The 26,623-nt window shown below is 39.1% G+C and overlaps 1 protein-coding gene across 2 annotated transcripts in view; it reads right to left on the bottom strand.

Annotated features, from left to right (window-relative positions):
• Positions 1-2,328: 2,328 nt before the first annotated feature.
• Positions 2,329-26,623, bottom strand: part of LOC111852528 (voltage-dependent calcium channel subunit alpha-2/delta-3-like) — a 40,362-nt gene continuing 16,067 nt past the window's right edge. For both annotated transcript variants that reach the window (XM_023828556.2, XM_072714943.1), the window contains 28 exons: positions 24,635-24,724; positions 24,172-24,285; positions 21,399-21,477; positions 19,965-20,098; positions 17,039-17,110; positions 16,881-16,961; positions 16,122-16,196; positions 15,964-16,044; positions 15,770-15,841; positions 15,323-15,384; positions 15,078-15,145; positions 14,625-14,670; positions 14,292-14,389; positions 14,021-14,114; positions 12,285-12,380; positions 11,994-12,118; positions 11,570-11,647; positions 11,331-11,392; positions 11,085-11,129; positions 10,905-10,967; positions 10,459-10,529; positions 7,249-7,324; positions 6,859-6,911; positions 6,482-6,537; positions 6,077-6,197; positions 5,259-5,371; positions 4,713-4,795; positions 2,329-3,279 (listed from right to left, as the gene is read on the bottom strand). In XM_023828556.2, the coding sequence (XP_023684324.1) occupies positions 3,187-3,279; positions 4,713-4,795; positions 5,259-5,371; positions 6,077-6,197; positions 6,482-6,537; positions 6,859-6,911; positions 7,249-7,324; positions 10,459-10,529; positions 10,905-10,967; positions 11,085-11,129; positions 11,331-11,392; positions 11,570-11,647; positions 11,994-12,118; positions 12,285-12,380; positions 14,021-14,114; positions 14,292-14,389; positions 14,625-14,670; positions 15,078-15,145; positions 15,323-15,384; positions 15,770-15,841; positions 15,964-16,044; positions 16,122-16,196; positions 16,881-16,961; positions 17,039-17,110; positions 19,965-20,098; positions 21,399-21,477; positions 24,172-24,285; positions 24,635-24,724 (2,301 nt within the window). In that variant the 3' untranslated portion in view covers positions 2,329-3,186. The remainder of the gene's footprint in view (positions 3,280-4,712; positions 4,796-5,258; positions 5,372-6,076; positions 6,198-6,481; positions 6,538-6,858; positions 6,912-7,248; positions 7,325-10,458; positions 10,530-10,904; positions 10,968-11,084; positions 11,130-11,330; positions 11,393-11,569; positions 11,648-11,993; positions 12,119-12,284; positions 12,381-14,020; positions 14,115-14,291; positions 14,390-14,624; positions 14,671-15,077; positions 15,146-15,322; positions 15,385-15,769; positions 15,842-15,963; positions 16,045-16,121; positions 16,197-16,880; positions 16,962-17,038; positions 17,111-19,964; positions 20,099-21,398; positions 21,478-24,171; positions 24,286-24,634; positions 24,725-26,623) is intronic.

Genomic DNA, 26,623 nt, shown 5'->3' with positions numbered 1-26,623 from the left:
CATCGCACTGAGATGTCCGTACACACAGACCTCAGGACAAATAGACCTTTAAGGATAAGGATGGAGCTGGAATCCATTTTTGGGACATCCAACTTCCATTTCCTGTCTGCAGCCAGCTCTTGAGAGTGTGGCGGTTGCAGACGTTGCCCAAAATGACTTGCAGTGTTTTCATGTATATCTAGAGACCATTGCCACTGGAGTGGCAGTTTAAAAGTCTCAAAATGACACTGTCTTGTAACTGTTGTTATTGTCAATGTGTCTGATACAGTGGAGAATTTTGTACACACGGTGCTGGAGGGATTTCCGTTAAAACCAACCCACTGAACTTGTGTATGTCCTCAATAGTGGTTGTGGTAGTCATTGTCACTGTTGTCTGCAGTTGTTAAGGTTTACCGTTAGATCAGGATGAATGTGAATAGTGTCTTTTCTCCTGCGTGTCTTTAATGCAATTAGACAAATATGGGCACCCTCCTCTACTTAGAGTCAGAGAATATCCCAACCATAGCTTAGCTTACTACATTAAATATTCACAAAGCATCAAAGTCAGTAAAGAACAAAATGGTGGTCAATGCTAACTGAGGAGCACAAAAGCTAATCACTTGAATATCATGTCAGGGCATGGTATTTTGAGTGGCATAATATCAGGTCTTTAACAATAATACTTGAAGTAGGGTCTCCTACCACAGAATGCCAGTACATATGTAATGAATCCATCAAATTCAAAGCAATTCGCTGATCCCAGCTCCTTTTGAGTATAGTGCCAATTTTATGGTCAATGGATAGATCTTGTTCTCTATGCATAGGGGGAGTAGAATTCAACTCTCATAAGATTTTTAAACTGTTCTGTGGACTCACAAGGGTGGCACTAATAAGTGAAAGGAATCCTTTTGTTTATCATGGTCATATATGAGAATGTTTATCTTAGGGTATTTGTCGTTCAATGCAAAACTGGGCTAAAGAAACACTGTGAGAAATGCAAGAAACATTTTTATTAAACAATATGATTATTACTTTTTAAAATTTTAATTTTTCTGTCATTTTCTTTCTATTATTTGCACAGAGTAAAATTCTGTTTGCAGTTATGCAGTGTGTATTTGTATATATGTATTTGTTTTGCTGTACAGTACTGTTTTAAGATGTCTGTTTTTGTGGACATGGGTGTATTGTGCTAATCACAGGTGAATGGCTAGCTGTAACATAGGGCTTATGTCCCTGCTTCATCTGTGTTATCAGATATGTCAACCGGTTTGGTGCATAGGCGAGGTGATTCTGTGATGTTGTATCTGACCGTATGTGGCTACTGCCGGTACCCTCATCTTCCTGCTGATGTTTATGTAGCATGTGGAACGGATGGCAGCATGTCATGGACTGTAACCGTAGTAACTGTTAATCGGGTTCTTATTGACATGTGATACGATGAGGTTAGAGAGCTTAAATTGCTGTTGTCTGTGTTGTGTCAGAATCTGGAGTGTTGGCCAGCAGGGGTTTATTCATAAAATAAAAGATGGCTTTTTTATATGAATGGCTCACTTATCTGTGTTGGCTCTGAAACATGTTATTGTCATGTATATGTTAGAGATCCTACATATTTACCTTCAAACCTGACTGCTGGGAAATTCATCTCAATATTACTAGGATGGACTTGCCACATTGTCAAAGGCCATTATAGCTCTTTCATGAGTTTCCTGAGTGCAATACAATGACAATTGTATAAGGTGAATGAGGTTAAAATTCTGCTGTTTCGATATGCAGGTTTAAAAAATCTTATAAATTTTTTATGAAAGTGTTGCTGACTAGTATACATTGGTAATTTCATGTCAGTGTTCATCTTCTGATGACATTAAATATTTGGGTAATGTTTCATATATAACAGGTATGAAACACGATTTCTGTGCATTATTACTGCAGTGTCAGTTTTGACCACAGTTACTCATGGGCACCAGCAGGGGGCAATGTTGTTCTGTGGCTGAAGTCATGCAGTAACAAATGTGCTTCTGCACTACATGTGGAAGACTGCAGTAAACATTTATGCAGGGATGTTGTGATGTTATAGTCTTATCAATGATTACTGGTGTCTCTGTTTCTACCTGGAGTTTACTTGGTGGTCTGTACTCTATTGAGGACTATATGCAAAAGTATTACAAAGGTAATAAGTCTACATAACACATATAAGACATTTAGACTTGAGAATAGCATGCACAGTCTATGTGTTCTTACACAGGAACCACATTACTGTTATCTGTGTTGTGTCAGAATCTGTTTTTTGTAATAATAAAGTTGCATTTCATGGGTCTCCTGTTCCTACAAGGCAAACATATGGAACAAAAAAATTTGAAAAAATCTTTTATTTCTCCATCTGGAAGGCATTGTACAATAGTGGTTAAAAGTCACCTGATGGAGCTGTAGAGGTTATTTGAGGTATAAGAATTATAAGATCTGTAGAGTCAGAGCTGTTGGAGCTACAGTCTATAGTTCTGTAGGGATTCCATAGACTGTAAGAGCTTTTAGAGCTGTAGAAATGTGTGGACCTTAGATGTGGTACATGATTTTTAATCTTTAGTGTTTTCATTTATTAGGGCTTAGACTTCGGGGGGTGACATTCCTTAAAGGAGTAAATATGGGTGTTGGCGAGTTAAAATGGGACATGCAGCATGTAGGCTGCACGATCAATAGAAACCACATCTGAAATCTAGGGCGTTATGTATGTGTTATTCTGTCAATATAGCTCTATTAGCTGTATTCACTGTGATATATGTAAAAAGCACCAACCTCTAACATCAGAAAACAGTGGATTCTAAAAGGTGGTTACCACAGTTGCAGAGAGACGCATGCAGATTTGTTCACAGATGTACGCAGATGCTTGCAGACATAGTAGTTTACACATATGTAGGCACGTGAGGGTTCATTTTGTTGCAAGATGATCACCATGTAGATTGTGAAGATTTTTTTTAACAGAAGTTCTTCTCATGCACTGCTCCATCAAGTCAGACCATTTCATAACATGAACTTAATTGATGACAATATTTAATTACCTCAAACAACATTCTAAACATAAACTTCAATCAGATTGTATAGTATAAAGCAAGAAATTATTTCCCAATGCATGCCACCCTTTCTGTTGACAGCCATGAGTCTGTTGAAGCCAAACGAGGGTGAGTCACGCTAACCCTCTGCTGAGTCCCCAGGTCACCTGGTGATGAGCATCAGCAAAACGGTGAGGAGCGTCAATTGGGGCTTGGGGATCAAACCCAGGGAGCCCCCACATTCCATGGCATCCTCCTACAGTGGGAAAAGGAACAGGAAAAAGGAACAAGATGAGCTGATTATCACTCTGCTTTGGCATTAAATAATGGTGAAAATAAAAGCAAATTGTTTTATTCTAAGGACTACAAAAAACATATATAACGGGAAGTTTATCATTCAAGTATTTTGCTGAATGCCAATAGGATGTTGGGTTACATCTCTATGTGTGCGGAGTTTAAGTCAAGGGAGGTCATGCTGATCTAGCAGCAGAGAGGCTACAATGGGATCTTGATTTAATTAGCGAATGGGCTGATACCTGGCAGATGAAATTTAACATAGATAAGTGTAAGGTAATCCATGCAGGGAGTAGAAATATAAAGTACAGATATTTTATGGGTTCCACTGAAATAAAGGTAGCTGATTATGAGAAAGACCTCTGTGTGTATGTTGATGCTTCCTTGTCCCACTCTCGCCAGTGTGGGGAAGCAATAAAAAGGGCCAATAGGATGTTGGGTTACATCTCTAGGTGTGTGAAGTTTAAGTCAAGGGAGGTGATGCTATGATTATATAATTCCTTGGTAAGACCCCACCTAGAATATTGTGTGCAGGTTTGGTCACCATACCTTAAGAAGGACATTGCTGCCTTGGAAAGGGTGCAACGGAGAGGTACGAGAATGATTCCTGATCTTAGAGGAATGTCTTATGAGGAGAGGTTAGCTGAGCTGAATCTGTTTAGCCTTGAGCAAAGGAGACTAAGGGGGGATATGATCCAGGTATATAAGATTCTAACGGGTCTGGATGCTGTTCAGCCAAATAGCTATTTCAATATTAGATTAAATACTAGAACTCTGGCCATGAAATTAGCGGGAGAACATTTTAAAATGAATTTGAGGAAGCACTTCTTTACACAGCATGTAGGTAGAGTATGGGATAGTCTTCCTGCAAGTGTAGCGCAAGCTAAAACCCTGGGTTCCTTTAAATCAGAGCTAGATAAGATTTTATCAACTCTGAGCTATTAGTTAAGTTCTCCTTAAACGAGCTTGATGGGCCGAATGGCCTCCTCTCGTTTGTAAATTTCTTATGTTCTTAAAGTGACCTACAAGTGAGGATCAGGGAACAGGGCCAACCAGTCCCTGGAGTGATTGGGAGGAAAGGGAAACTGTGAAATCACTTTGTCATCCAGGATTTGAACTGGCAACCTCCCGATTACAGTCACAGAGCCCTAACCCACAGAACTACACATCAATAGAATATTATTTTGAATAAACTGAAGGCTTACCAGAAAGCTCATTGAGACCTGTGTCATCAAAATTCAGTCTGCTAGATGTTGCCCTTGTTGGCTACATTTGCTATATTTCAAAATGGAGGATGTGTGATTTGAATACACACAATCATAGAAATATAAACCGCAAACACACAGGTATAGAAGTATGTGCTCTTTCATATACAGGCAGTGTGGCCAGCTGTACCTCAGGATGGAACGGATGGCAGGAATCAGGCCGTCTTCTGTCCTTCTGAAATTTGAAGCGCTCGCACGTCAGGGACTCGTTGTGTTCATTGGAGTTAATGAATTTATAGATTAATTCATAGAGCACGACTGTCATCCCCATTCCGGTGACTTCAACAAACTTGCACCATCTCTAGACCCAACAAATGTTCAAAAATTTTCAACCATATGGCACACCACAGAGTTTTTATATTTATGATTTGTAATGGAAGAAGTATCAATCTTCTGAAAAACTGCAGAATTACACAGATGTTTTAAAGGCTAATCACTGCTTCACTGGTGCTCAGGGCAGTCCAGAGAGGACCACCTGCCCATCTCCAGCATTCAATATAGTGCTCTGTGAAGCAATTCATTCACCCAGAAGGGTTAACAACTATGTGTCAGGGTACTTATTAGTTCAGTTTTAGAAAAAAAAAGCTTCTTCTCGAAGGCCAATGAGACTCATTAACCCCTCTCTAAAGTCACATACAAACACATTAACACAGTTTCCAGCATGTTGGGTGGATATACATAATCTCGATGGGTTCCATGGTAACTGGTGGTGCCGAGCTGCAGTCACACTGGTCATCGACCACCACCATGAACAAGTTACTGCTTGGGATTTGCTGTATGACAAAGGACCTGCAAGAAAAGGACAAACGAATTTCAATGAACTTGGGCCAGTGTCCCATGTCTTCTTATGCTGAACATATTACCTTGGATTTTCACATCCTATCCCTCAGGAATGACATTCCCACCAGAACAGCCAAATAACAATGAGATGACAATGCCTGCAGATAAAAGTTCTACAAGTATAAGGTATATGAGGTTACAGGTCATACAAGGTGTGCTAAGACTGTAGTCTCAAGGGTTGTCTGCCTTATAATGCACTATTGAAGGCAGAAAGAGGTACAGAGACTATACAGTAGATACTGATGAGACTGTTACAAAATAGACCTGTGTGATCCGTAGAAATCATAAGAATTGTATAAGTTGTACCTCTGTTACCATGAATTAGTTCAACAAATTTATGCTGTAAAAAAAACAGCATGAGTTTAGCCAGCACCACTTAATATGGATTATTATGACCATATAGGCAAATTGAATTTTCCAGTCACTTTGGTAAAATTGTCTAATAGATCCTGATCAAACAGTTTTTCAGTATTTCAAGAAAATTAGATTGGTAAGGATAGCTTTTGTTTAATTTCGTTTTCTGTGACGTCAGTGTTTGTCAGACAGTATGAAATATTTCAGGGAAAACTTTATATATGCACTTCATTTATATAAAAACTGGATGTTTCAGGGCCATTTTTAAAAATTCAGTTTGCACAATTACAATTCAGGTACCTGTCACAACCATTGCAGTCAACAATCCCTGAGGTCTCTTTAATGATGCGTTCGGAAACAAAGGCTGGATACTCTGTTTCACATGGTATCTGGACAGTCTTTCCTCTCACCACGTCTTGTGCTGGAGGCATAGCATCTACTTTATAACACGTCACAAAAATGCAAACGTACAACAAAGCACACAAATAGGCAAGGATGCACAAGAAAAAGCACTCAGACAAAAGCAAATACACAAAATCTGTTCACAAATTAAAAAATAATGATTTGTGAAAATTATAATTTTTGTGTGTCTTTCATACAGCAAATCCAACCCATGCCTCATGAGAATCCCACGTGATTAGGTATCCAAATCGCACCCCTGCAGTCATAGACTTGCTAAAAGGCTTCCCCTTTACGGCACCTGACCTTTAGCTGTAAGCTCAGAATGCCACCAGCTGTACACGTTGAACTCCAGAACAAATCTGAGGGGGAAGTAAAGCCCGTCATCAGCGATAAGAGCATCATATGGCTGGTAGTTAAAAACAAAGCTACAAACTCCTCTGGCTGACTTGCAGAGTTACCAAATTATCTTCAAAAGTTTTAGTTACTAGTCTGTACATTCATGTATAGTGATCATTACAACTCGACAATACTACAAAAATTCAGAATTTGGAGCTAATTACTTGTATACAGAAATTTCATATCAGTCGCATACTGGAAGTCTCCTAATGGAAGTATCACTTATTTGTCTTCATAAAAACTTCATTTTTCTAATGCAAAAAAAAAATTTAAATTGTCCTCACATCACCAATTCAGTAACAAGCCACTTGATAGTAGCAAAGACAGCAAAATAAGGCTGTAAAAGAGGAAAGGTCAGTGTTACAGAACCATTAAAAACCCTGTGTCCACTCTTATAGGCCTTTATCTAAGCTAAAACAAGCTCAGACATTAAAACCACTGCTAATGTGAAAACACAAGAGCTGCATGGATTTTACTACATATGCTAACCCTGAGCCATCCCTGTCTTAGCTAAATGCTAGGTATAGATGATGAGAACATTTGTCACCACATTGTGTCATTGTCTTATGCAACAAAAATGAATATAGATGGAGCAAAGAAAAACACAACAAAATACTGACAAATTATAATGGAGCAACACGCTTAGGGGATGTATGTTTTCGGAGAGTACTTACATCTAATAAACTCCGTGGGCTGTTGCTACTTTCAACAAAGATTTTACATATGGCTTGATAGTCGTATAGAGTAATCCTGTAGAAAGGGTGTACAAAATAAACAATGCTCACGATGTTGTACTACGAGCCCTTTAGAAGCAGCTTGTTCATCACAGCTGCTTCCACCTCACCAAAGACGTGGCTAACAAGACCAGCTTAAGGACTGTTTACTCCAAGTCCAACCAGCACGTCTGCTTTCCCACTATGGGCACAAACACATTGGATTACTGTTACAAACTGAACAAAGAAGCATACGGCCCACTTTCACCACTGCACCTTGGCCAGTCAGATCATTGCTCTGTGCTGCAACTTCCTATTTACAAGCAGCTGCTGAAGCATGTGGATCCAGTGATGAAAGTGGTGCAGAGTTGGACCCCGGAGAGGAGAAGCGGCAGGACTGTTTGGAATCAGCAGACTGGGTTATGTTCAGAGTCCTCTGACAATCTGGTCAAGTATGTGACAGTTGTAATAGACTTTATCAACGTGTGTTGAATGAAACAGTCCGCTCATTCCCGAAACAGAATCTTTGGATTGCAGCAGAAGTCCGCAGGCACATCTGAGCCCACAGTAGTGCATTCCATTCCAGAAACATGCAAGTATATAAAAAACAGCAGATTCCCAGTTTGACAGCACAGAGGACGCACCCTGGATGTGGCAGAGATCCGCTTACAGATTACAGACCCTGATCACACACAGTCACAACCAACAGTTGCACACTGACAAATGAGCTGAACGAGTTTTGTGCTCACTTCGAGCTCGAAAATCGTAATGTTCATGTGCAGCGCTGTTTGAGTCCTGCCTGACTGTCTCCATGGATGACATCAGGAGGACCTTTGGAAAACTCAAGTCCCATTAGGCAGCTGATCCAGATGGAGTCTCTGGTCACGTTTTAAAGACCTGTTGTGACCACCTCAACTGTCTATACAGACATATTTAATATCTCTCTGAGAGAATCTTCAATTCCCACATGCTTCAAGAAGACAACCAACACGGGCACACCGAAGAGGAATGTGCTAAGCCACCTGCTCTACTCCATCGTCACCCATGACTGCGAAGTGTTTGCTGACAACACCACCGTCATTAGTTAGATCTTCAATAACAATGAGATGGCCTACAGGGAGGAGGTGAGAGACCTGGAAGGATGGTGTCAGGACAACAATCATGCCCTCAACGTCAGCAAAACCAAGGAGCTGATCTTGGACTTCTGCAAGCAGGTGACTTTCCAAAGTTGTATTTACATCGGAGAGGACACTGTGGAACGCATCAGCAGCTTCAAGTTTCCTTGAGTCACCCTCACTGATGACCTTAAATGATCACACCACGCTGCAGCTGTGACTAAGAAGGCTCACCAACACCTCTGTTTTCTCAGGAAACTGAGGAAGGCCAGGGTGTCATGCACAGTTCTGACCTGCTTCTACTGGGGCACTGTGGAGTCTATCCTCAAAGGATGTATCATATCCTGGTATGGCAGCTGCTCAACACAGGACCGAAAGATACTGCAGAGGGTGGTTTAGACAGCACAGATGATCACAGGCACACAGCTTCCGGCAGTCCAGGACATCTTCATAACTGCCTCAGGAAAGCGAGCAGCATACCTCCAGTTACCCTGCACTGCCGCTTTTCCCTAAAGTCCATCCATACATGCACTTCCAGATTTAGAGACAGTTTCTTCCCTATTGCAGTAAGTGAATTAAACAGCCAATGATATTAACATTTCCTCACACTGCCACTATTGTCTCATGCTGTATTGTTGCTGTATCTGTCTATACTGTTGCAATTACTTTTATTTTATTCACATTGTACATTGTACAACCCCATTTCCAAAAAAGTTGTGACACTGTACAAAATCTAAATAAAAACAGAAGATTTGTATGATTTGAAAATCATACAAACTCATATTTAATTGAAAATATAACAAAGACAACATACAGCATACATAGGAATTTTATTCTGTAATTACAAACATATGCTCAGTTTGAATTTGATGCCAGCAACATGTTTTAAAAAAGTTGAGACAGGGGCAACAAAAGACTGGAAAAGTTGTGTAATGCTAAAACAAAACACCTGGTTGAATATCTCACAACTAATTAGGTTAATTGGCAACAGGCCAGTAAGATAATTGGGTATAAAAAGATGTTCCCAGAGAGGCAGTGTCTCTGTGCAGTGAATATGGGGAGAGGTTCAGCTCTCTGTGAAAGACTACGTGGGCAAACAGTGGAACAATTTAAGAATAATGGTCCTCAATGTAATATCGCAAAGAATTGGGGAACTATACAGCTTTTCCAGTCTTTTGTTGCCCTGTCCCCACTTTTTGAAACCTATTGCAGGCATCAAATTTAAATAGAGCATATATTTGCCATAAAACAATACCATTTCTGTTTCAACATTTGATATGTTTTGTTCTATTTTCAAAAAATGAGTTTATATAATATAATTTCTGAGTCATTGCATTCTGTTTTTATTTACATTTTGCAGAGTGTCCCAACCTTTTTGGAAACGGGGTTGTGTTATCACAACATCCCCACTGCTGCTGTCTGTACATACTGCTGACATCATTATTTATATCATCATGTTACTGCTACACTGATGCCATTTATTTATTTGTTTATTTATTGTCTATTTATGCACATCTTCACTGCTGCTACTTGGTACTTATTATCACTTAACTGTCAGGCTGTGAAAAGACACACAAGTAAGAATTGTATTGTATTTTAGTACATCCTGAACATCCCTATCTGAAGATGGAGTTAGAGAGATGAAAGAAAGCAAGAGTTAGAGACTGGACAAAAAACAAGTGCTTTTTTAAAAATGGGGGCGAAAAGACATGTGGGGGAAACCACCAAATAGAACATCAACTAAAACCCCTTGAGTTATAAGCCACTATGGTACCTGCAGTCCTAAGACACCAAGCTGTGGCATAATGCAAAAATGGAAGTCAATGTAGCAGTCAGTGGGGTTAAGGAACTGAATCCAGGAGCCAGTGCTGAAGCCAGGTGTACACCCAGACATCCTGCATTACACTATAAAGCAAATAAGTTAACAGGAAATCAAATGCTGGAGGAATGAAAGGAGAGGGAGTCATTTAAGCCCTTTATGCCAACAAAATGAATACCTCATGGCCAGAATTTAAGCAAATGGTCTGTATGGATACAAGGTAGAGTTTCTCTTCACCTTTTAAAGGAGCCCATGAGGAGCAGCTGGTTCATCACAGCTGCTTCCACCTCACCAAAGAACATCCCTGTCTGAAGATGGAATTAGAAAAAGGAAACAAAGCAAGAGTTACAGAAGAGCATGTCCAGATAGAGGGCTGTCTATGTATGAGCAAAGCCATGCATAGTCAAAGTAGAAAAGAAGAAAAACTAAATATAACCAAGACGGGCTTCTATATATGACTGTCTGTCTGAGATTAGGACAAGGTTGTAGATGTCTGTCTTTCAACTGTCAAAAATCACCTTTTGTTTTCTGGTGGAATTTCATTCAAGGCATAGGGGAGAATTAGAACGTTTTCTAATTTTAATGCAAAGAAGTCTCTGAAATTCTCTTCACCAATTAGTTTAGAGACAAACATACACTATGAATCCAAAGCTGATAATCTCTGGAGCAGTCCAAGATCCTACCTGGGAATAATCTTCTGATACCAGGATAAAGCCATTATTGTCGATTAGATAACAGCTGATGCTCTGCAGGAGAGGGAAGCAGGAGATACAGCAGTAGCCCTATTGATTCCCACTGACCAAAACACATTTGGTCAAGCAGACAAAGGTTTTCCAACTCCAGTTAGTCCAGGAGTACATTACCTCATTGTCACAATTAATGGGGCACTTTCCATCCAGAGCAGTACACTGAAACAAAGCAATTAGGACCTTATTAGAACCTTCTCCAACCCTCATTTTCTAGAAGCATTTGTTAGAATAAGAAACCATCCAGCTACAATAGGTAGCAGTGTTCTCTACTTGCTAAGTAACTCTCACAAGGGTACCCTGTTTACCTATCACACCCTTTAAATGTCTTGGATTTATTCTCTGGCAACCAGTTCTTTTTACCTGTCGACTGGCTGTCCAGAACTTTCTTTGGAAGAACTCCAGCTTCATCTGAATTCCCACTGCTACATCAATGAGGAGAGTGCATAGTCTTACAAGCATATTTAGTAACGGGCACAAGGATATATTATGACATGTCTGTTGACAGTTCAACGAAGACTGTTTGTCTCCACCCTTCATTTCCAAATTGGTTAAGCTGAAGGTGTAGAGAGTTATTCAGTCATTCTGACTCCATAACTTACCAGCAACAATGGGGGACCTTCTGTCGTCAAGCAGTTGGATGGCAGTGCTGGCTAGTACAACACTGTTATTGCCCATTCCTGGAAAAAACAACATCTGTTTGTTCGCTGAAAACATTTTGCCATGTCATTTTTTAATTTTTTTTTTATTTAATTGTGATGTTATCCACACCTTCTTTCAAAGGGCCAAGATACATTAATGTTAACTACTCAGGGTTGGCCTGGGTTATTAATTATTCCTCTAAAAATCATGCATTAGTACTCTATCTGTCAGCTGGATGGAAATGGAAATTAGCTGTTTATTTTGTATCTGACATGTTGAGTATTTGCTTATAAATCAGCTCACAGCACCATATTCCTATAAATCTTAAATACAGCACACAGAGATGAGCACAGGTATACTTTTGACAGTTGAGTTGGAATGTACCTCTTCTGAAGGGAACAGAGTATACAAAGGTGCCAGGAACGTGTTCAGCAGCTCTCTGGTACCACAGGGGAAAATGGTCAGCATTGAAAACGCCCTCCTGGTCCACTTTAGGAGTTAGAATTTCCCTTTATATACAAAAGAGTGTTGAAGGGGAAACTGTTAACAAGTACAAAGAATCTCTTAAAAATAATCATAATTGCAAGCTTTTTGGAAGTTGCATTGTTCTCACCTAAAATCCAAGAGAACCCTAAAATAGCTAAACACAGGACTATGCCATGGGGTCACACTCACTGATTGGTCAGTTGCTCTGGAACCACAAAGAGGTTGGTTCTCAATAGTCCAGTCCGTGTTCCTACAAAGGCAATTTCTACTCCTTTGTCTGAGTTTCTATGCAAAAAAAAAACACAAAATAAAACAAGCAAATAGGGAAATATTGCTTTTTATGTGAAGGACAATGTTATGAAGTTATTTTTACAATTTTATAATTGACCACCTTTGAAATGCTGTGTGATAAGCATTTGATCAAATGCTCTTCATTAGCATTACAGTCAAATCTGTGTTGATAGTTTAGATGATACAACATTTTGAGGAAGTCAGGATCCCATCTACCTTGTGAGACTTGCTAATATCCAAATGAAGAGGGGAACATCTGGGATGCCACAAGCCTAACTACCAAAATCAAGATCAGGATCTTCAACACCATTATAAAGCCTGTGCTACTCTACAGAGCTGACACATGGAGAACCACCACCGAAAACATGAAAAGAATCCAAAGCTTCATCAACACCTACCTGAGAAAGATCCTTCGCATACACTGGCCTGACACCATCAGCAACGAAAAAGCTCTGCCAGCGAATGGTACAGGCAGAGACCCTCCAAAGGCACCTGAGGTGGACTGGCCATACCCTTTGCAAACCTACATCCAGCACAGCAATACAAGCCCTCACATGGACCCCTCAGGGTAAAAGATAAAGAGGCCGACCAAGGAATACTTGGTGTCACGACGAAGACTGATATCAAGTGAATGGGAATCTCCTGTGGACAACTGGAAGAACTGGCCCAGGATCGAGATGTCTCAGATCTCGTTAGCAGCCTACGCATCAGAGCGGTCCCAGGCAGTGATGAGGATGTCATGAATAAATAACAAGATATGTAGAATAAACGCAGCCCAACCGCTTCCCTTATCACTGCAGATGGCAGTTTCCTTGTGGAAGTCATTGTCTGACTAGCAGCAAGTAAAGACAACTAGTCGATCAATTACTGTTGCTTCATTCTGGTTTGCCAGCCAGGCCACTAGTGCTATATAAACATTCTCACCACATTAAAGGAACATTTCATCCCAAAACTGAAAAAATCTATGTTTTAGAGGGGCTTTTAGTGGATGATGGGTATATGCCACCAAAGACGAAAATAGTTCCTTTGAACTGCCCCTTTAAACCTAAAGTTCAATAAATCAGGAAATAAATAAATCAATAAATAAATCTGGAAATACATAATCTTTGGCGTGAATAAACAAACTGATATTGGTTATTTATTAATTTATTCGAAAAATTTATTTATTCATTTATTTAGGACAAGGATTTATTTTTACCAATAATGTATTTCTTTATTTATACCAAAGATTTATTAATTGATTGGATTATTTATTTGTTTTTCAGTCCCGTTTCGTCCCCCATAGGCCTAGCCATATATAAGATACATAAGCTGTGTCCCATTTCAGGGGCTGCGGTCTTCTAAGGCCTGGATTTGAAGACCGAATGCGTCACAGAGGCATGACAAGGCCATCTCATTTGGAAGGCTCCTTCAAATGCGGCATAAAAATGCATCCTCCATTTCTACCCCATGGATTCTTTACAGCCTATCCCAAGGTTCAAGTGCAGGGATTATGAGAAGGATGCGGCCTACAGTGGCCACGCCAATGCCACTTGTCCATCGAAGAGCACAGCCCCTGAACATAGCTGTAATGATGGAATAATTCAACAAGTTGCACTGTAAGCAAAAGGATGAAATGGACTGATTCCACTTACTCAGACTTGTTCAATGCCAGGCGCGTCCAGTAACTCTCCAGAGGGGCGGTCACTACAGCATCAAACAGAACCTCTTGGATCAGTTGCCTGTCACCTACAACACAGCAGCTAATGAATTCTCTACCATCTTGGCGCATTCAACTGAACAATAAAAAGACAGTGGGGCATAAGGATGACCTTAGTGAGACAGTCACGGAGACTATGAAGAAAGATAACTGACACACCGAAATAGTGATGTACAACAGCAACATGGCAAATTCACTGGACTCACACTTCAGGTGAGGCTGTTGTCCAGTCATGTAGAGTCGAAGTGCTTGGATCTGTGACAGATGTTGATGTTCACGGCGTTTGCTTGTGTCACAGTACACCCTGCAGCACACACAGGGTGACATTAATCTGCCTGTGACACATATTAATATTTAGATCAAGAGCTCCACTAATAAGCCTCTTGTGATGTCATGGTACTCACGCATACTCATTCACAAGCACAGGATTAAACCACATGCATCTGTACAAATACAGATCTACATAGAGGTACAACAACATACAGAACAAAGCTGAAAAATCACAAAACAATCAAGGCATATAGACATAAGGGCTTTACCACTCATGTGCCAAAGAAACATCCGGGTGCTCCAGATCATGCAGCCCTAGCGGAATAAAACTCAATAGAGGTAATTGTACATTATCCAACAACCTATTTCAGTCACCTGGCTGACAGCATTCTCACAATTTATTTAATTAACTTACTGGAATGGAATGACAGGAAGTACTAACACCATCACAGCAAAATGCTGTTTTCCAAATGTGGAAAGTTTTTAATTGTGTTTAAATCTAGAATAAGGGAATCTTAAGCAGAAATAGTGGCTTTAAGTAAAAAAATTATGTTCCCCCCCAGGGTGCCACATGATAAATGCTGAATGGGTTGAGAAACACTAGCCTAAATAATAATTTTATAATAATTTTCTTATTTTCTATCTTCAAGAATTCAGCAGCAAGAAATGGAAAGCACAAATAAGTTTTTTATACCAGTAATAATTAAGAGAAAGGTACATACCTGCATCCACTGTGACGTTTCCACGAAAGTAGTATTTTCCATGACCTCTAGGAAGGGCCACACCTAGACTGAACATACAAGCAAACAAAACTGCTACTCAAAGTCTAGTCAGACTCACACTGCATAGTTTCTCCTCAATGTGACAGACACTGTGACCTAATGACATAATACAGATTTGTTATAAAACCACACATTTATGTTTCTTATTTTTTCAAAATATATATTTGAGGATGTAGAACTCCTACCTGAATGGTGTCCCTTTAATCTCGGTGTAGTAATAGTCATTATGCATGAATAAGACACGTTTCTGGAAGAATAAGGTAACAAGGATGCCATTGCACCTGGTCATGATGGACTTGGAGACTGATGGGTACCTAAGTGATATCACTACCATGAGCTACGTCACCCCTGAGAAAATAATCATTATAGATCTCATAATCACTCAATGGCTTTACCACTTCACTGCCCGCCACCCATATTCTCAATCACAACTGCTAAGCATTACAGTAGTGAAATCAGCTGACCTATTCTGCTGACCAGTGCTCAAAGTGATAGAACACATTTCATTCTTGAATGAAGTCTTGAATTTCAGCTGTTTATTGGGATAAAATCTGCTGTGTAGGTCAAATATGTACTGAAGCAGCTTGAAGATAAAACTGAATCACATTATAGTTTCTGCCCTCGGGTCTTACCCCCTTATCCATGGTCTTCTTTACCTCCATGGAGAAAGTCCCTGTCTTCCTGTTCACCATCGCATTGCGAAGCTGACACCAAGAGGCACATACACGTGCATAAACATATACACAAAAAAATTAAGTACAATTGTAAAATATATAATATATGTTAAACTTCAACATTAAACTACGTAAAGAGAAATCCATCGTACGATATTGTCCTTATCCTCCCACTCCACCTCGGACAGATCCACACTGCTGTAGCTGGGTTTCCTCCTCTTCCCATCTTGGTACTAGAGGAAATGCAGGATAGGGTTGAAGAAACATGTACTTTTGTACACCGATTCATTCATGATGACACAGCAGTTACCAGTGGCCGCAGGTCAGGGTGGGTCAGGATGTATCCATTGTTGGTGACTGCAAAGACATAGCCATGGATCCCCAGCTGGAAAGACAGCCAGAACAAAGCAATACCTGATATTTTACTCATCATCCATAAGTTTCTTGATATCAAGTAATAATTTTGTTGCTTAGCTAATCCTTCTTTTAAAGCAAGAGCTATAATTCTAAGATACTACAGCAGGGCATTTCACAGCACTTCAACCAATAACCTTCACATTATAAATCCCGGTATTGTAAAAAAAGTTTCTCAGCCTTTTCTTAGCTATAATTATCATGCTACCTCTGGTGTGTTTTGATAATAAACTTTTAGTGGATGTTACATGTTACAAAAGACACACAGCTTCAACAGTTAGTGGCATATACTACTGCAGGGGATGGTTATTTAAAATGAAGTTGGCTGAATATATGTGCTGTGAATTGAATGGCATGGGGTAACCGTGGATCTTGTCATTCAGTGTGCTTAGCACCTCGCTTTGGCTGCCCCATGCTCTGAGGTTTGTTACTAATCAAAATCTTCCATCATGTAGAGTTATTATGTATATTTTCTACTTCTATATGCTAAACCTCATGATTAGCCTTTTAGAAAACATGGCAAACGCTATATTTCAATTCTGTAAAACCCCAGTGTAAGGTGATTATATTATATATTATTCCAAAAATATCAAAGGTTGATGATAAATAAAAGACCTGGCCACTAGTTTACACAAACATAAGGACATGATAGTACCTTGTGCTTGGGAATAGCTTTTAGCAGTTCTTGGAGAGGAATATCAGTGCCAACCACACCTAGGAGGACACCCTTGTTTTTCTGTAGATAGAGAGCTGCACTGTAGCAATCACACACACTGAAGGTAGAACCTCAAGCCTAAAAGGACATAAACTCACCGTCTCATTCTTTGTGCTGAAGACTGGCATGGCAACGGTTGTCATGAGAAATGGACTTTGCTTTTCGTGAGTCTGTGGAATCAATCAGACAAAGTGATTCATCTCACATGCACAGAGCAGGGAATGAATAGGAACTAATGTTTCATTGATGGCAATAACGGAGGCTCCTGTGATTGAAACAAGAGGCCTGCCAAGAGAACTGGTTGTGGCAAACCAAGCTAGCAAAATTAAACTCCATCAACAATGGAGACTTTGGGAGGTATAGCACACCTTCATTATGTAGCTTTATGAATATAGGGGAACACCAACAATCAGCAGAACGAATATAGGGCTACACCCATAAGACAAGGAATCCTGGGGATTATCCAGCAGTTCATTCATCTCTAAATTTCAGACTCTTCTTGGAAGTGCCACCCCTCCCCCTACATCCTACACCCTCCTCCCAGAGATAAAAGGCAACGAGCTGGAAAATGATTAATGTATCTGCTCAGTGGCTGAAATACCGAGTGCATCGCAATTACAGGGTGAGCGGCACTGAGAGGAAGTCAAGGGTAACAGAGGCAAGTCGCACACCTGCGAGGGCCTAAAAATTACCGCTCAGTCCCAGGCTTTGCTCCCCTAGCGCTGAGTGGCCTGTTACCCATGTCGCTGGGGAATCAGCTTCTGTACAGCATCATCCTGCTCCTCATATCTGCTACATGCAGTTAAGCCTCTAAAGAGGTTAGGCTAATACAGATATAATGTGTTCCAGAGGCGGTGCATACGACTTGCTTAAGTGGAGCTAAAATTCCAAGAAATACCAGTTTCTGTGTAAGCTATATCTCTGTCTACCTCACCCTGGAAACGTGATGGTGGAGCATAATCAGCATGCACTTGGGGTAAAGACAATCTAAAGGCATATCTAGAACATTAACAGAGTCAGCTCTTCCACAGAAAGTATCAGCTACCTGGGAATGAACTGCGTAATTAGAGGTCTGCATTCCTCAGTAACTCCTCTTGTGTAAAGGGATACTGTCCACCTAGTATTCGAATAAAACTAATGCTTACTCTGTAACTCTATTGTATTTTTGTGATTTTAAGAAGTATAGTAAATGGCTGAATGCAAAATGAGAATTATAATATTCAAGTAGAAAAAGGTGTGAGAGGAAAAGCCTCAGGTCTGGCTTTAATGCTTTCCATAACGTGGTAAGAACATTCACTGAAATAGTAAGAATGTGCATCTATAGCCTGGACAAAACATTTACTGTAATTTTTTTCTTCAGAATAAAATGGCAGTTAAACTTGTAAGGTATACAGTACCACCAGAAATTTCCTTCACACAGTTTAGTCATAACAAGTTTCGTGGGATAGTTCTGAGCTCTAGTCACATTTGCACATCAGTATTACCCATCCATCGTTTAACCTCTTCCCCTAGACAGCATGGCAATCCATTGCAAGGCCCATACACACTCATACAATCAATCATAATAAAAGGGCAATTTAGAGACAGCAGTCAGCCTAACCTGTCTTCATACTGCAGGAGGAAACCCCTACAAAACAGAGAGAACATGCAAAGTCCACACAGGACAGAGGCAGGATTCAAACCCACAACCCTGGAGGTATGAGTGTCACCCACTGAGGCCCTGCACTCTCTTCATGTCAGCATTAAATATTTTAAAGGGTACAATTACCCTGAGGCCAGTTCCCTGTTTTAAAATTTGTGCAGTTTGCATATGTCAAGGTTACTGTGAAAAACCGTAATAAACTTATCAGGGAGCTTTGATAACACTGCATCAGCCCTTCAGTACAATAGTGGCAACTAGTGGCTCATTAGAAAAACACATATTAAATTAATTATGCTAGTGAAAATAGAGCAGTCATTTTTTCCAACAGAAAACATATATCACATACATGACAGGTTAGATATATGACAAAATGAGAATTACCTGAGCCTGTGGAAGCTACAGCAAAGGAGACAAAGCATGCAAAACAAATATTACCAATGAAAGAATCTGCTATGAGCATTCAGTGTATACCTTAAAAAGAAGGACACTTAAAGGACACTTTCTTTGTGACCTAGAAATAATGTTTCAGGAATGATGTTGTGATGTACTAACATGCTTGGTTTTGCAGCATATCCCATTACTTCTGGCATTCAACATAATACTGTGACAAAGTGTAATTGTTAGCCTTTGGGAGAACTCCTGTTAACCCTGTATCAGCCTTACAAGCCTGTACCTGTATGCGGGACATAATACTGTGACAAAGTGTAATTGTTAGCCTTTGGGAGAACTCCTGTTAACCCTGTATCAGCCTTACAGGCCTGTACCTGTATGCGGGACATAATACTGTGACAAAGTGTAATTGTTAGCCTTTGGGAGAAACTCCTGTTAACCCTGTATCAGCCTTACAGGCCTGTACCTGTATGCGGGACATAATACTGTGACAAAGTGTAATTGTTAGCCTTTGGGAGAAACTCCTGTTAACCCTGTATCAGCCTTACAGGCCTGTACCTGTATGCGGGACATAATACTGTGACAAAGTGTAATTGTTAGTCTTTGGGAGAAACTCCTGTTAACCCTGTATCAGCCTTACAGGCCTGTACCTGTATGCGGGACATAATACTGTGACAAAGTGTAATTGTTAGCCTTTGGGAGAAACTCCTGTTAACCCTGTATCAGCCTTACAGGCCTGTACCTGTATGCGGGACATAATACTCTGACAAAGTGTAATTGTTAGCCTTTGGGAGAAACTCCTGTTAACCCTGTATCAGCCTTACAGGCCTGTACCTGTATGCGGGACATAATACTCTGACAAAGTGTAATTGTTAGCCTTTGGGAGAAACTCCTGTTAACCCTGTATCAGCCTTACAGGCCTGTACCTGTATGCGGGACAGTGTGATGCAATGAACATGGATACAGTCACAGCAGTGTGTAATTTTACTCACAGTGCTGTCCATGTAGGCCTCAGTCCATATGGTGTCATGTTCATGATCAATGACTTTGGGTCTGCTGAGAACATGAAGGTAGCGCATCACGTTCTCCTGGACGTCAGCTAGGGTGCTGAGCTGGCTGAAGTAGCCTGATTAAAGACAGCATATTGATTTCTGTATGGTTAATCACCAGTGTGAATGATACCAAACCCAAAACTCAGAAACAGATAACCACATATACCTAACAAATGCATTTCCAGGTCTGGGACATCTACCTTAAATTAATCAGAAAACAGTTTTCAGTCAAATGGCTTCTTATGTGTTTAATTTAAAGGTGAAATACAATTTGGTTTATTGATTGTTTGAGTAAGTTGGGTAAAGCAATATCAGTTGAATAAATAGCCTTTGAAACATTTAAAAATCTGTGGAAAACGGGAGAAAAAAATTGTCACCCCCAATGTCACATCTGTGTCAAATACTTGTGTTTCTGCACTTTTTTTTTAGTAGACAAAAAAAAGTAGACAAATAATGGTAGCTACAGTTTCCTCTCATTTTGTGATGAATATTAAAAATATATGCAGCAATACTGTAAATAACAAATGCAAACAGCCACCAATGCACAGAATTATACGAAAGCATACAAAATAAGTGATCTATCGATGACTAGCTGAACATGTCTTCTGGTACGAGTGTAGTCTGGGATGTTCTTGCCAGAGAATTTCAGTTCAGCATCAGCATGTGGTTAATGATGCAGATGTACTAAATGGTCTGGTGACTGAGGGTCATGGGTGAATGCTGGTGCGAATGATATAAACAACACAATTATATTGACAACATAACATAATATGATATGAAGCACAGCAGAACTGGCGCAAACAAGAGACACTGAATCCAAGTGATTCTTCCCTAGAATAACCTTTTCTTCCTCTTTTCTTTTTACCTGGCATCAGCCAATTCCTGTTAAATGTTAACCTTAAAGGGCCATGCACCTTCAAAGCACAAACTTTGACGAGCGTGGCAGAAAGGTTCTCTGAGGCTCGCTGACACTGTCAGGTTCCAGTGGCACCTCCCTGACTGTCCCAAGGTGTAACACATTTATTTTGTGTGTGTTTTCTCAATCTACCTCACAATGCATTTTCAAATTGGAACCTATTCAGCTAGAATGCCAGCAAACAGTCTGTCAGCAAAGAGCTCCCAAAGGAGATTGACATCAGTACCAAATACAATTCTAATTTCCCTTCAGTCTCCAGAGAAACTCATTTCACCTCAAGCCAGTGCCTTCAAGCAGCTTTACCTACTCAGTGTGTTTGTTTGCCCAGGATGCTGATATGCACTTAGGTTTGGAAGCTGTATATAGTGGAATGGTTAGGGGGGTGGGTGCCTTCCCATGGGGCCGTGCAGTGCAGTGCAGTGCAGTGCTGAGTGCTGAGGACATAACAAAGATCACACCTTTGTTAGCACATGCCATCCACTTCAGGTTGTCAGCGAAGGCAGACTCCCGTCCAATCAGATAGGGGAATATACGGATCTGCAGGTGACAGCAGGCACTACTAATCTGAGGTCATCTCCACTTACGTAATAAAAGCACTTGCAGTATGCACAACAAATACATGAATATTTATTAGTAATATCATAGGAACTTCAAATTTAACACGTTCATTTAACACATAACATTTTAATGTCAAATAAAACTAAAAATTAAACTTCATTTCATTTATTATAAAGATTATGGCAAATATTAGTATTCGGTGTTAAATAGTGTAAGTAAATTTGACAGGTGTTTTTGTTTGAAATTAGTGAAACATTAAAACTTTACGTAATTTTCATCTGCAATTATATGAAACAAATGTCAAAAAGGTAATTCAAATAATTTACAACACTGATATATGCAGTAACTATAGAACACTTTTTGTGACAAAATGAAAAAATAATTAAAACATTAGATCATTAAAATGTGAAATTATTAAAATGTGAACTGATTAATTTAAACTTGGAATATGAGCTGGAATAATTGAATGTTAGTGTCTATTTTCACATGCTTGTAATATAATTATTCGTAGTGTCATTTATTTATTTCACGATTTTTGGTACATAATGCATCATGAAATAATGTCATCTGTCAGTCACTCATCAAAGTCGGTAGACGTAATTTAACGTCTGATTGGTTAGACTGAAAGTCATGACAAATCAATCCAGCTGTTGTGATGTGTGAACCAGAGAGGTGTTGTGCTCTAAACTGCCCCCCTGCCACGGATTGCCTCCCCTGATGTAATCGCTCTTTTTAAGGCAATATCACTTCGCTTCTCCTGTGTGGCAGAAGTGACCGCTAGTTGTAACTTCATTATTCTTGCCTTAATCAGACTTTAAAAAACTCACAGTACTTGTTTATTATAGTATTTTACAATCAACCCTTAAGTTTAGATTAACAATCTCCTGTAAAATGTCACAGATGTGACAGTTACTTTTTCATTCAAATGAGACTAATGCTTTTCTTTTCGACAACGCTTGTCTGTGCAAATACATTTGTCACAAGAAACGATTCATTTACTTGAATAATATGTTTGACATGGTGAAGTCATTCTGCTTCAATATTTTCCCTATTCTATCTTCTTTTCATTTGGCGATTAGCTTCAAACTCTGCACCGTCACACCTGGAAATGATATGACATCAAGCCGAACACCAAGTAATCAGAAGTCAGCAAATTTTCACTATTCACTTTAGCGATGATGGCAGGGGGACAGTTTAGAGCACAACACCTGTTCCAGTTTTTATGCCAGTGGAGAACCAACACCGAACTCTTGGTACGTGATGCAGTGAAAAAGCACCCTTTAATTAAAGAGAATGCAGAATTATGGGATGCTTGAGACTCTCTGAGGAAAAGTAGGACTGCTTGTTTTGATCCAGCTAATGTAATACAATGAAGAAGAACCATAGTAATTTAGATATTATAAATTATATGCAAAATAATATATAGAAATTATATAGGTTAATTCTTGGATTGGGGCTGGGAACTCTAATCATGGATCAGCATAGGAGCTTGCTGGTTTTAAAATGCTTACAATTTTGACTTTGCCTCATAACCCTTTCAGAGCTTGCCGCAACCCATGGGTTGAAAATTTTTGGCCTAGAAAATGCCAACAAGGCATGTAACCATAGCTGTTAAAAATACTTTTTTTTATAAACATACAGTATTGATGTAACTACATGCACATGTCAGTGTGCTACATAAATATTGTAAATCAATGCATTTATTGATAATTTATCATCAAAAATCAATGTCCTATCTCTTTGTATTTAATGTATTCAAATGGCCTGCCAAGCACTTCCTGGAACTATTTGAAGTCTACAAGAACAATCAAGCATTTTTATCTTTTGTTGACGCGACTGTCTTTCTCTACACAACTCCAGTCCGAACTATAGATATAAACGCTAGTTCTGCCACTGAATGCTAAAGGTATAGGCTACTATCCTTTTACCGCATTGTAATGGTGCCTTCCAATCAGATTTTGGCCTTGATGCATACTGGTTTGTGATTGGTTGGCTGTTATGAGGTAACTTTTTAAAAGTTTACGTGAACATTATTTTTACTCGGATGATGCCCCTAGCAATTGCTCTTACTCTACACTAACATGATGTCTATGATATCTAATAAAAATTGCCCCAAACCAAAAGCAATTGATTTGAGTAGATCAGGCCCTAAGTCCCACCTACCAGTTTTGATGGGAGACAGATTTATTTCATGGTGTAAGATATATCACCAATCATGATACAAATAAATGACACAAGTTAATTAATCGCATTTAATTATTTATTATTCCAGAACATAATCAAAGTTTTAGTTAATTAACATTATAAGAAATCATTTCACATTTGATTATTTCAGATTTTAATTATTTCATTTAAATTTCATTTTATCATATTTTCATTAGTTGTTTCATTTACATTTTATTTCATTTTGTCACAAAAAGCATTCCATAAACAGCTCTGATAAGGATATTTTGTAATAATGTCAGACATAACGCTCAAGGCCATACTTATGATAGAAGAATAGAGTCTGATCATCAGATACAAAATTGATCAGGTCAGACCCAAATGTTCCAAAGATGAAACCTACTAGATATAGCAGCTAATATGTGTGAGAAACACAAGCATTGGGCAGGGATGCTATGCTCACCTGTACATCCAGACATGTCCCTTTGCCGGCCATTTTCGGTCACTTACCTTTCTGTCTGGCCAATTGTACTTTTCAAAAATGGTGTCATAGGTGTCTGTTGCACCATCAGTGACCAGCATAATGGCCTGACTACAGAAACTTCCTCTCCCACTTTGATTGAACTGAAAATGGACAAAAAAATGCATGAAAATTACATGCATACATAAGGATAGTAAGCTTGAGTGGATTACATCATTTGGAAATTAATGCAATATTTTTAAATAAAAAATATTCATATATATAGGCTTTTGTCATTGTCAAAGCCCTTAAATCTCCATTTTATGATTTTCTGAAGGAAATAAATGCTTTGTTCTTTGTGTCAATATGGTATTCTACCATGCAATGAAACAAAAAAAGGGAATTAATAAGGCACCCTGTTTGGGGTTTTCCCTACCTTGTGACTTGTGCTTCCCAGAATAGGTGCCCTAGATAACAGTGAAGATGGATGGATGGATGGATGGATGCACATACCTCTTTCAGGAGGGTGAATGCCTCGGTTAAAGCATTCCCCAGTAGGCCTGTGCCTTTTGCAAACAGCTTGTCTAGATGCTCCCGGAAATGCTGGTGAAGAAAAGAGTGCAAAAACCCATTACAAAGAAAATACCACAATCACGCCAATGCAACATGCAAACACAAACATTTTCGGTTTCTGTGTCCCAAATGACCCATATGCATATTTATTTTAGAATGTGGTTATGAATAATAACAAATTAAAGTTATTCAAAGGTCTTTCTGATGAATCTACGCAGCCCTGATGACTGGGGCTGACATAAGCAGCATTCTACAGGATCCAGGGTGACTGATATAACGGGATGGTCTGATAATGTAGCAGAAGTTGGGATTTGATAGTTTGACTGCATGTAGATATATATAATAATAACTAAATAGAGAATTATTACTAATATTAGAGCTTAAAATTAGAACTAATATTCATGCTAAACAGGAACACGATTTATGGGACATTCTACCAGAAACCTACATTTTCACTTCTAAAAATCTCGGGGAGAAAAAGATCTTATTCTTGAATCTGACCATTGAGTCATACAGAGGATATATTAGTTTATGAGAAACATGTATGTTTATGCTTGAACAAGCAACACATTTCACCTGTAAAATGTCAGACCCTGTCAGAGACAAATTTGTACATGTTAGAATGGTTTCCTCTTGAATGTATTTGACACAAATTGCATTTTCATAGCCATCACATGTCCGTGATTGTACCGAACATGGCTAATATAAACAACTTTTCAGTGAACTTTAGCAGAGAGAGAGCACAGAGTAACTACCAGTATTGTTGTAAAAAAAATTATATGTACATAGGATATTTTAACAAAACCATAGTGGTGGATATATATAATATATGGTGCTCATGGAAAGTCTTGGGATGCTTGCTTAATTCAGTAAAAATATTGCAAATTTCTTGGTTTTATGACAAAATCATTACTTTATTCTTTTGTTCGTTACATTAAAAACAACCAGTAGTTTTTTAAGTAAAACATTCATTTCAAGTAGTAATAAATTGAAACCAAATTATAGCTCTAAAAAAGCTGTTCTGAGTTAAAAAGTTCATTGTCAAGCAGTCTCACTGGGTGCCTTTTAATTAGTTACACCTTTGCAATAACATAAAACAGCAAACATTTGTGTTTAGTATCTGTTTGGGAGCCAGTGACTACAATTGCAATTAATAGGAAAATAGCAAGAAGTCTGTCAAAAAAAACATGATACTTAATAAAAAGACATGTGTGGAAAATATGTTCAGATATCTTAAACACTGCTTGTCAATGCACTTTCGTTATGAAACCAATGAATATGAAACATTTTTGTAGAATTAAGCATCAGAGAATATGTATATGCACATACATACAGACACGCATACACAGACACACACCTTCATCTACACAGTTAAAAGAATTAATTCACTAATTTTCTCAAATTGCCAATTTTTGCATCATAATGTCCTGTGACAGGACTGACCATGGTGTGACAGGATTGGTGGTCTTGTGACAGGACTGACTATATGGATTTTGGTGCTGCAGGAAAAAATAGGTTTTGTATTTAAAAACAAAACCTATTTTGGTGGCGCAGGAGGTAGTGCTATCGTTCGGCAACCAGAGGGTTGCAGGTTCGAGCCCCGGATCCTCCTGACCCCATCGAAGTGTCCTTGAGCAAGACACTGAACCCCAAATTGCTCCCGGTGTGCAGGTTGGCGCCTTGCATGGCAGCCTTCGCCACTGGTGTGTGAATGTGAGTGTGGATGGGTGAATGTGAGGCATGTATTGTAAAGCGCTTTGAGTACTCGTAGGAGTAGAAAAGCGCTATATAAATGCAGTCCATTTACCATTTACCATTTAGTATTTAAATTAATATTGTAAGCATGTAAGTATTGTAGTTTTGGTAAGCATTCATATTTCTAATTAATTATAATTATGATTTTAATGTTAATGTGATATTAGATTCAAC

Source organism: Paramormyrops kingsleyae, chromosome 8, assembly GCF_048594095.1.
Source record: "Paramormyrops kingsleyae isolate MSU_618 chromosome 8, PKINGS_0.4, whole genome shotgun sequence".
NCBI lineage: Eukaryota > Metazoa > Chordata > Actinopteri > Osteoglossiformes > Mormyridae > Paramormyrops > Paramormyrops kingsleyae.
Note: the sequence above shows the minus strand (reverse complement) of the source record. Positions and strands in the feature narration are given on the sequence as shown.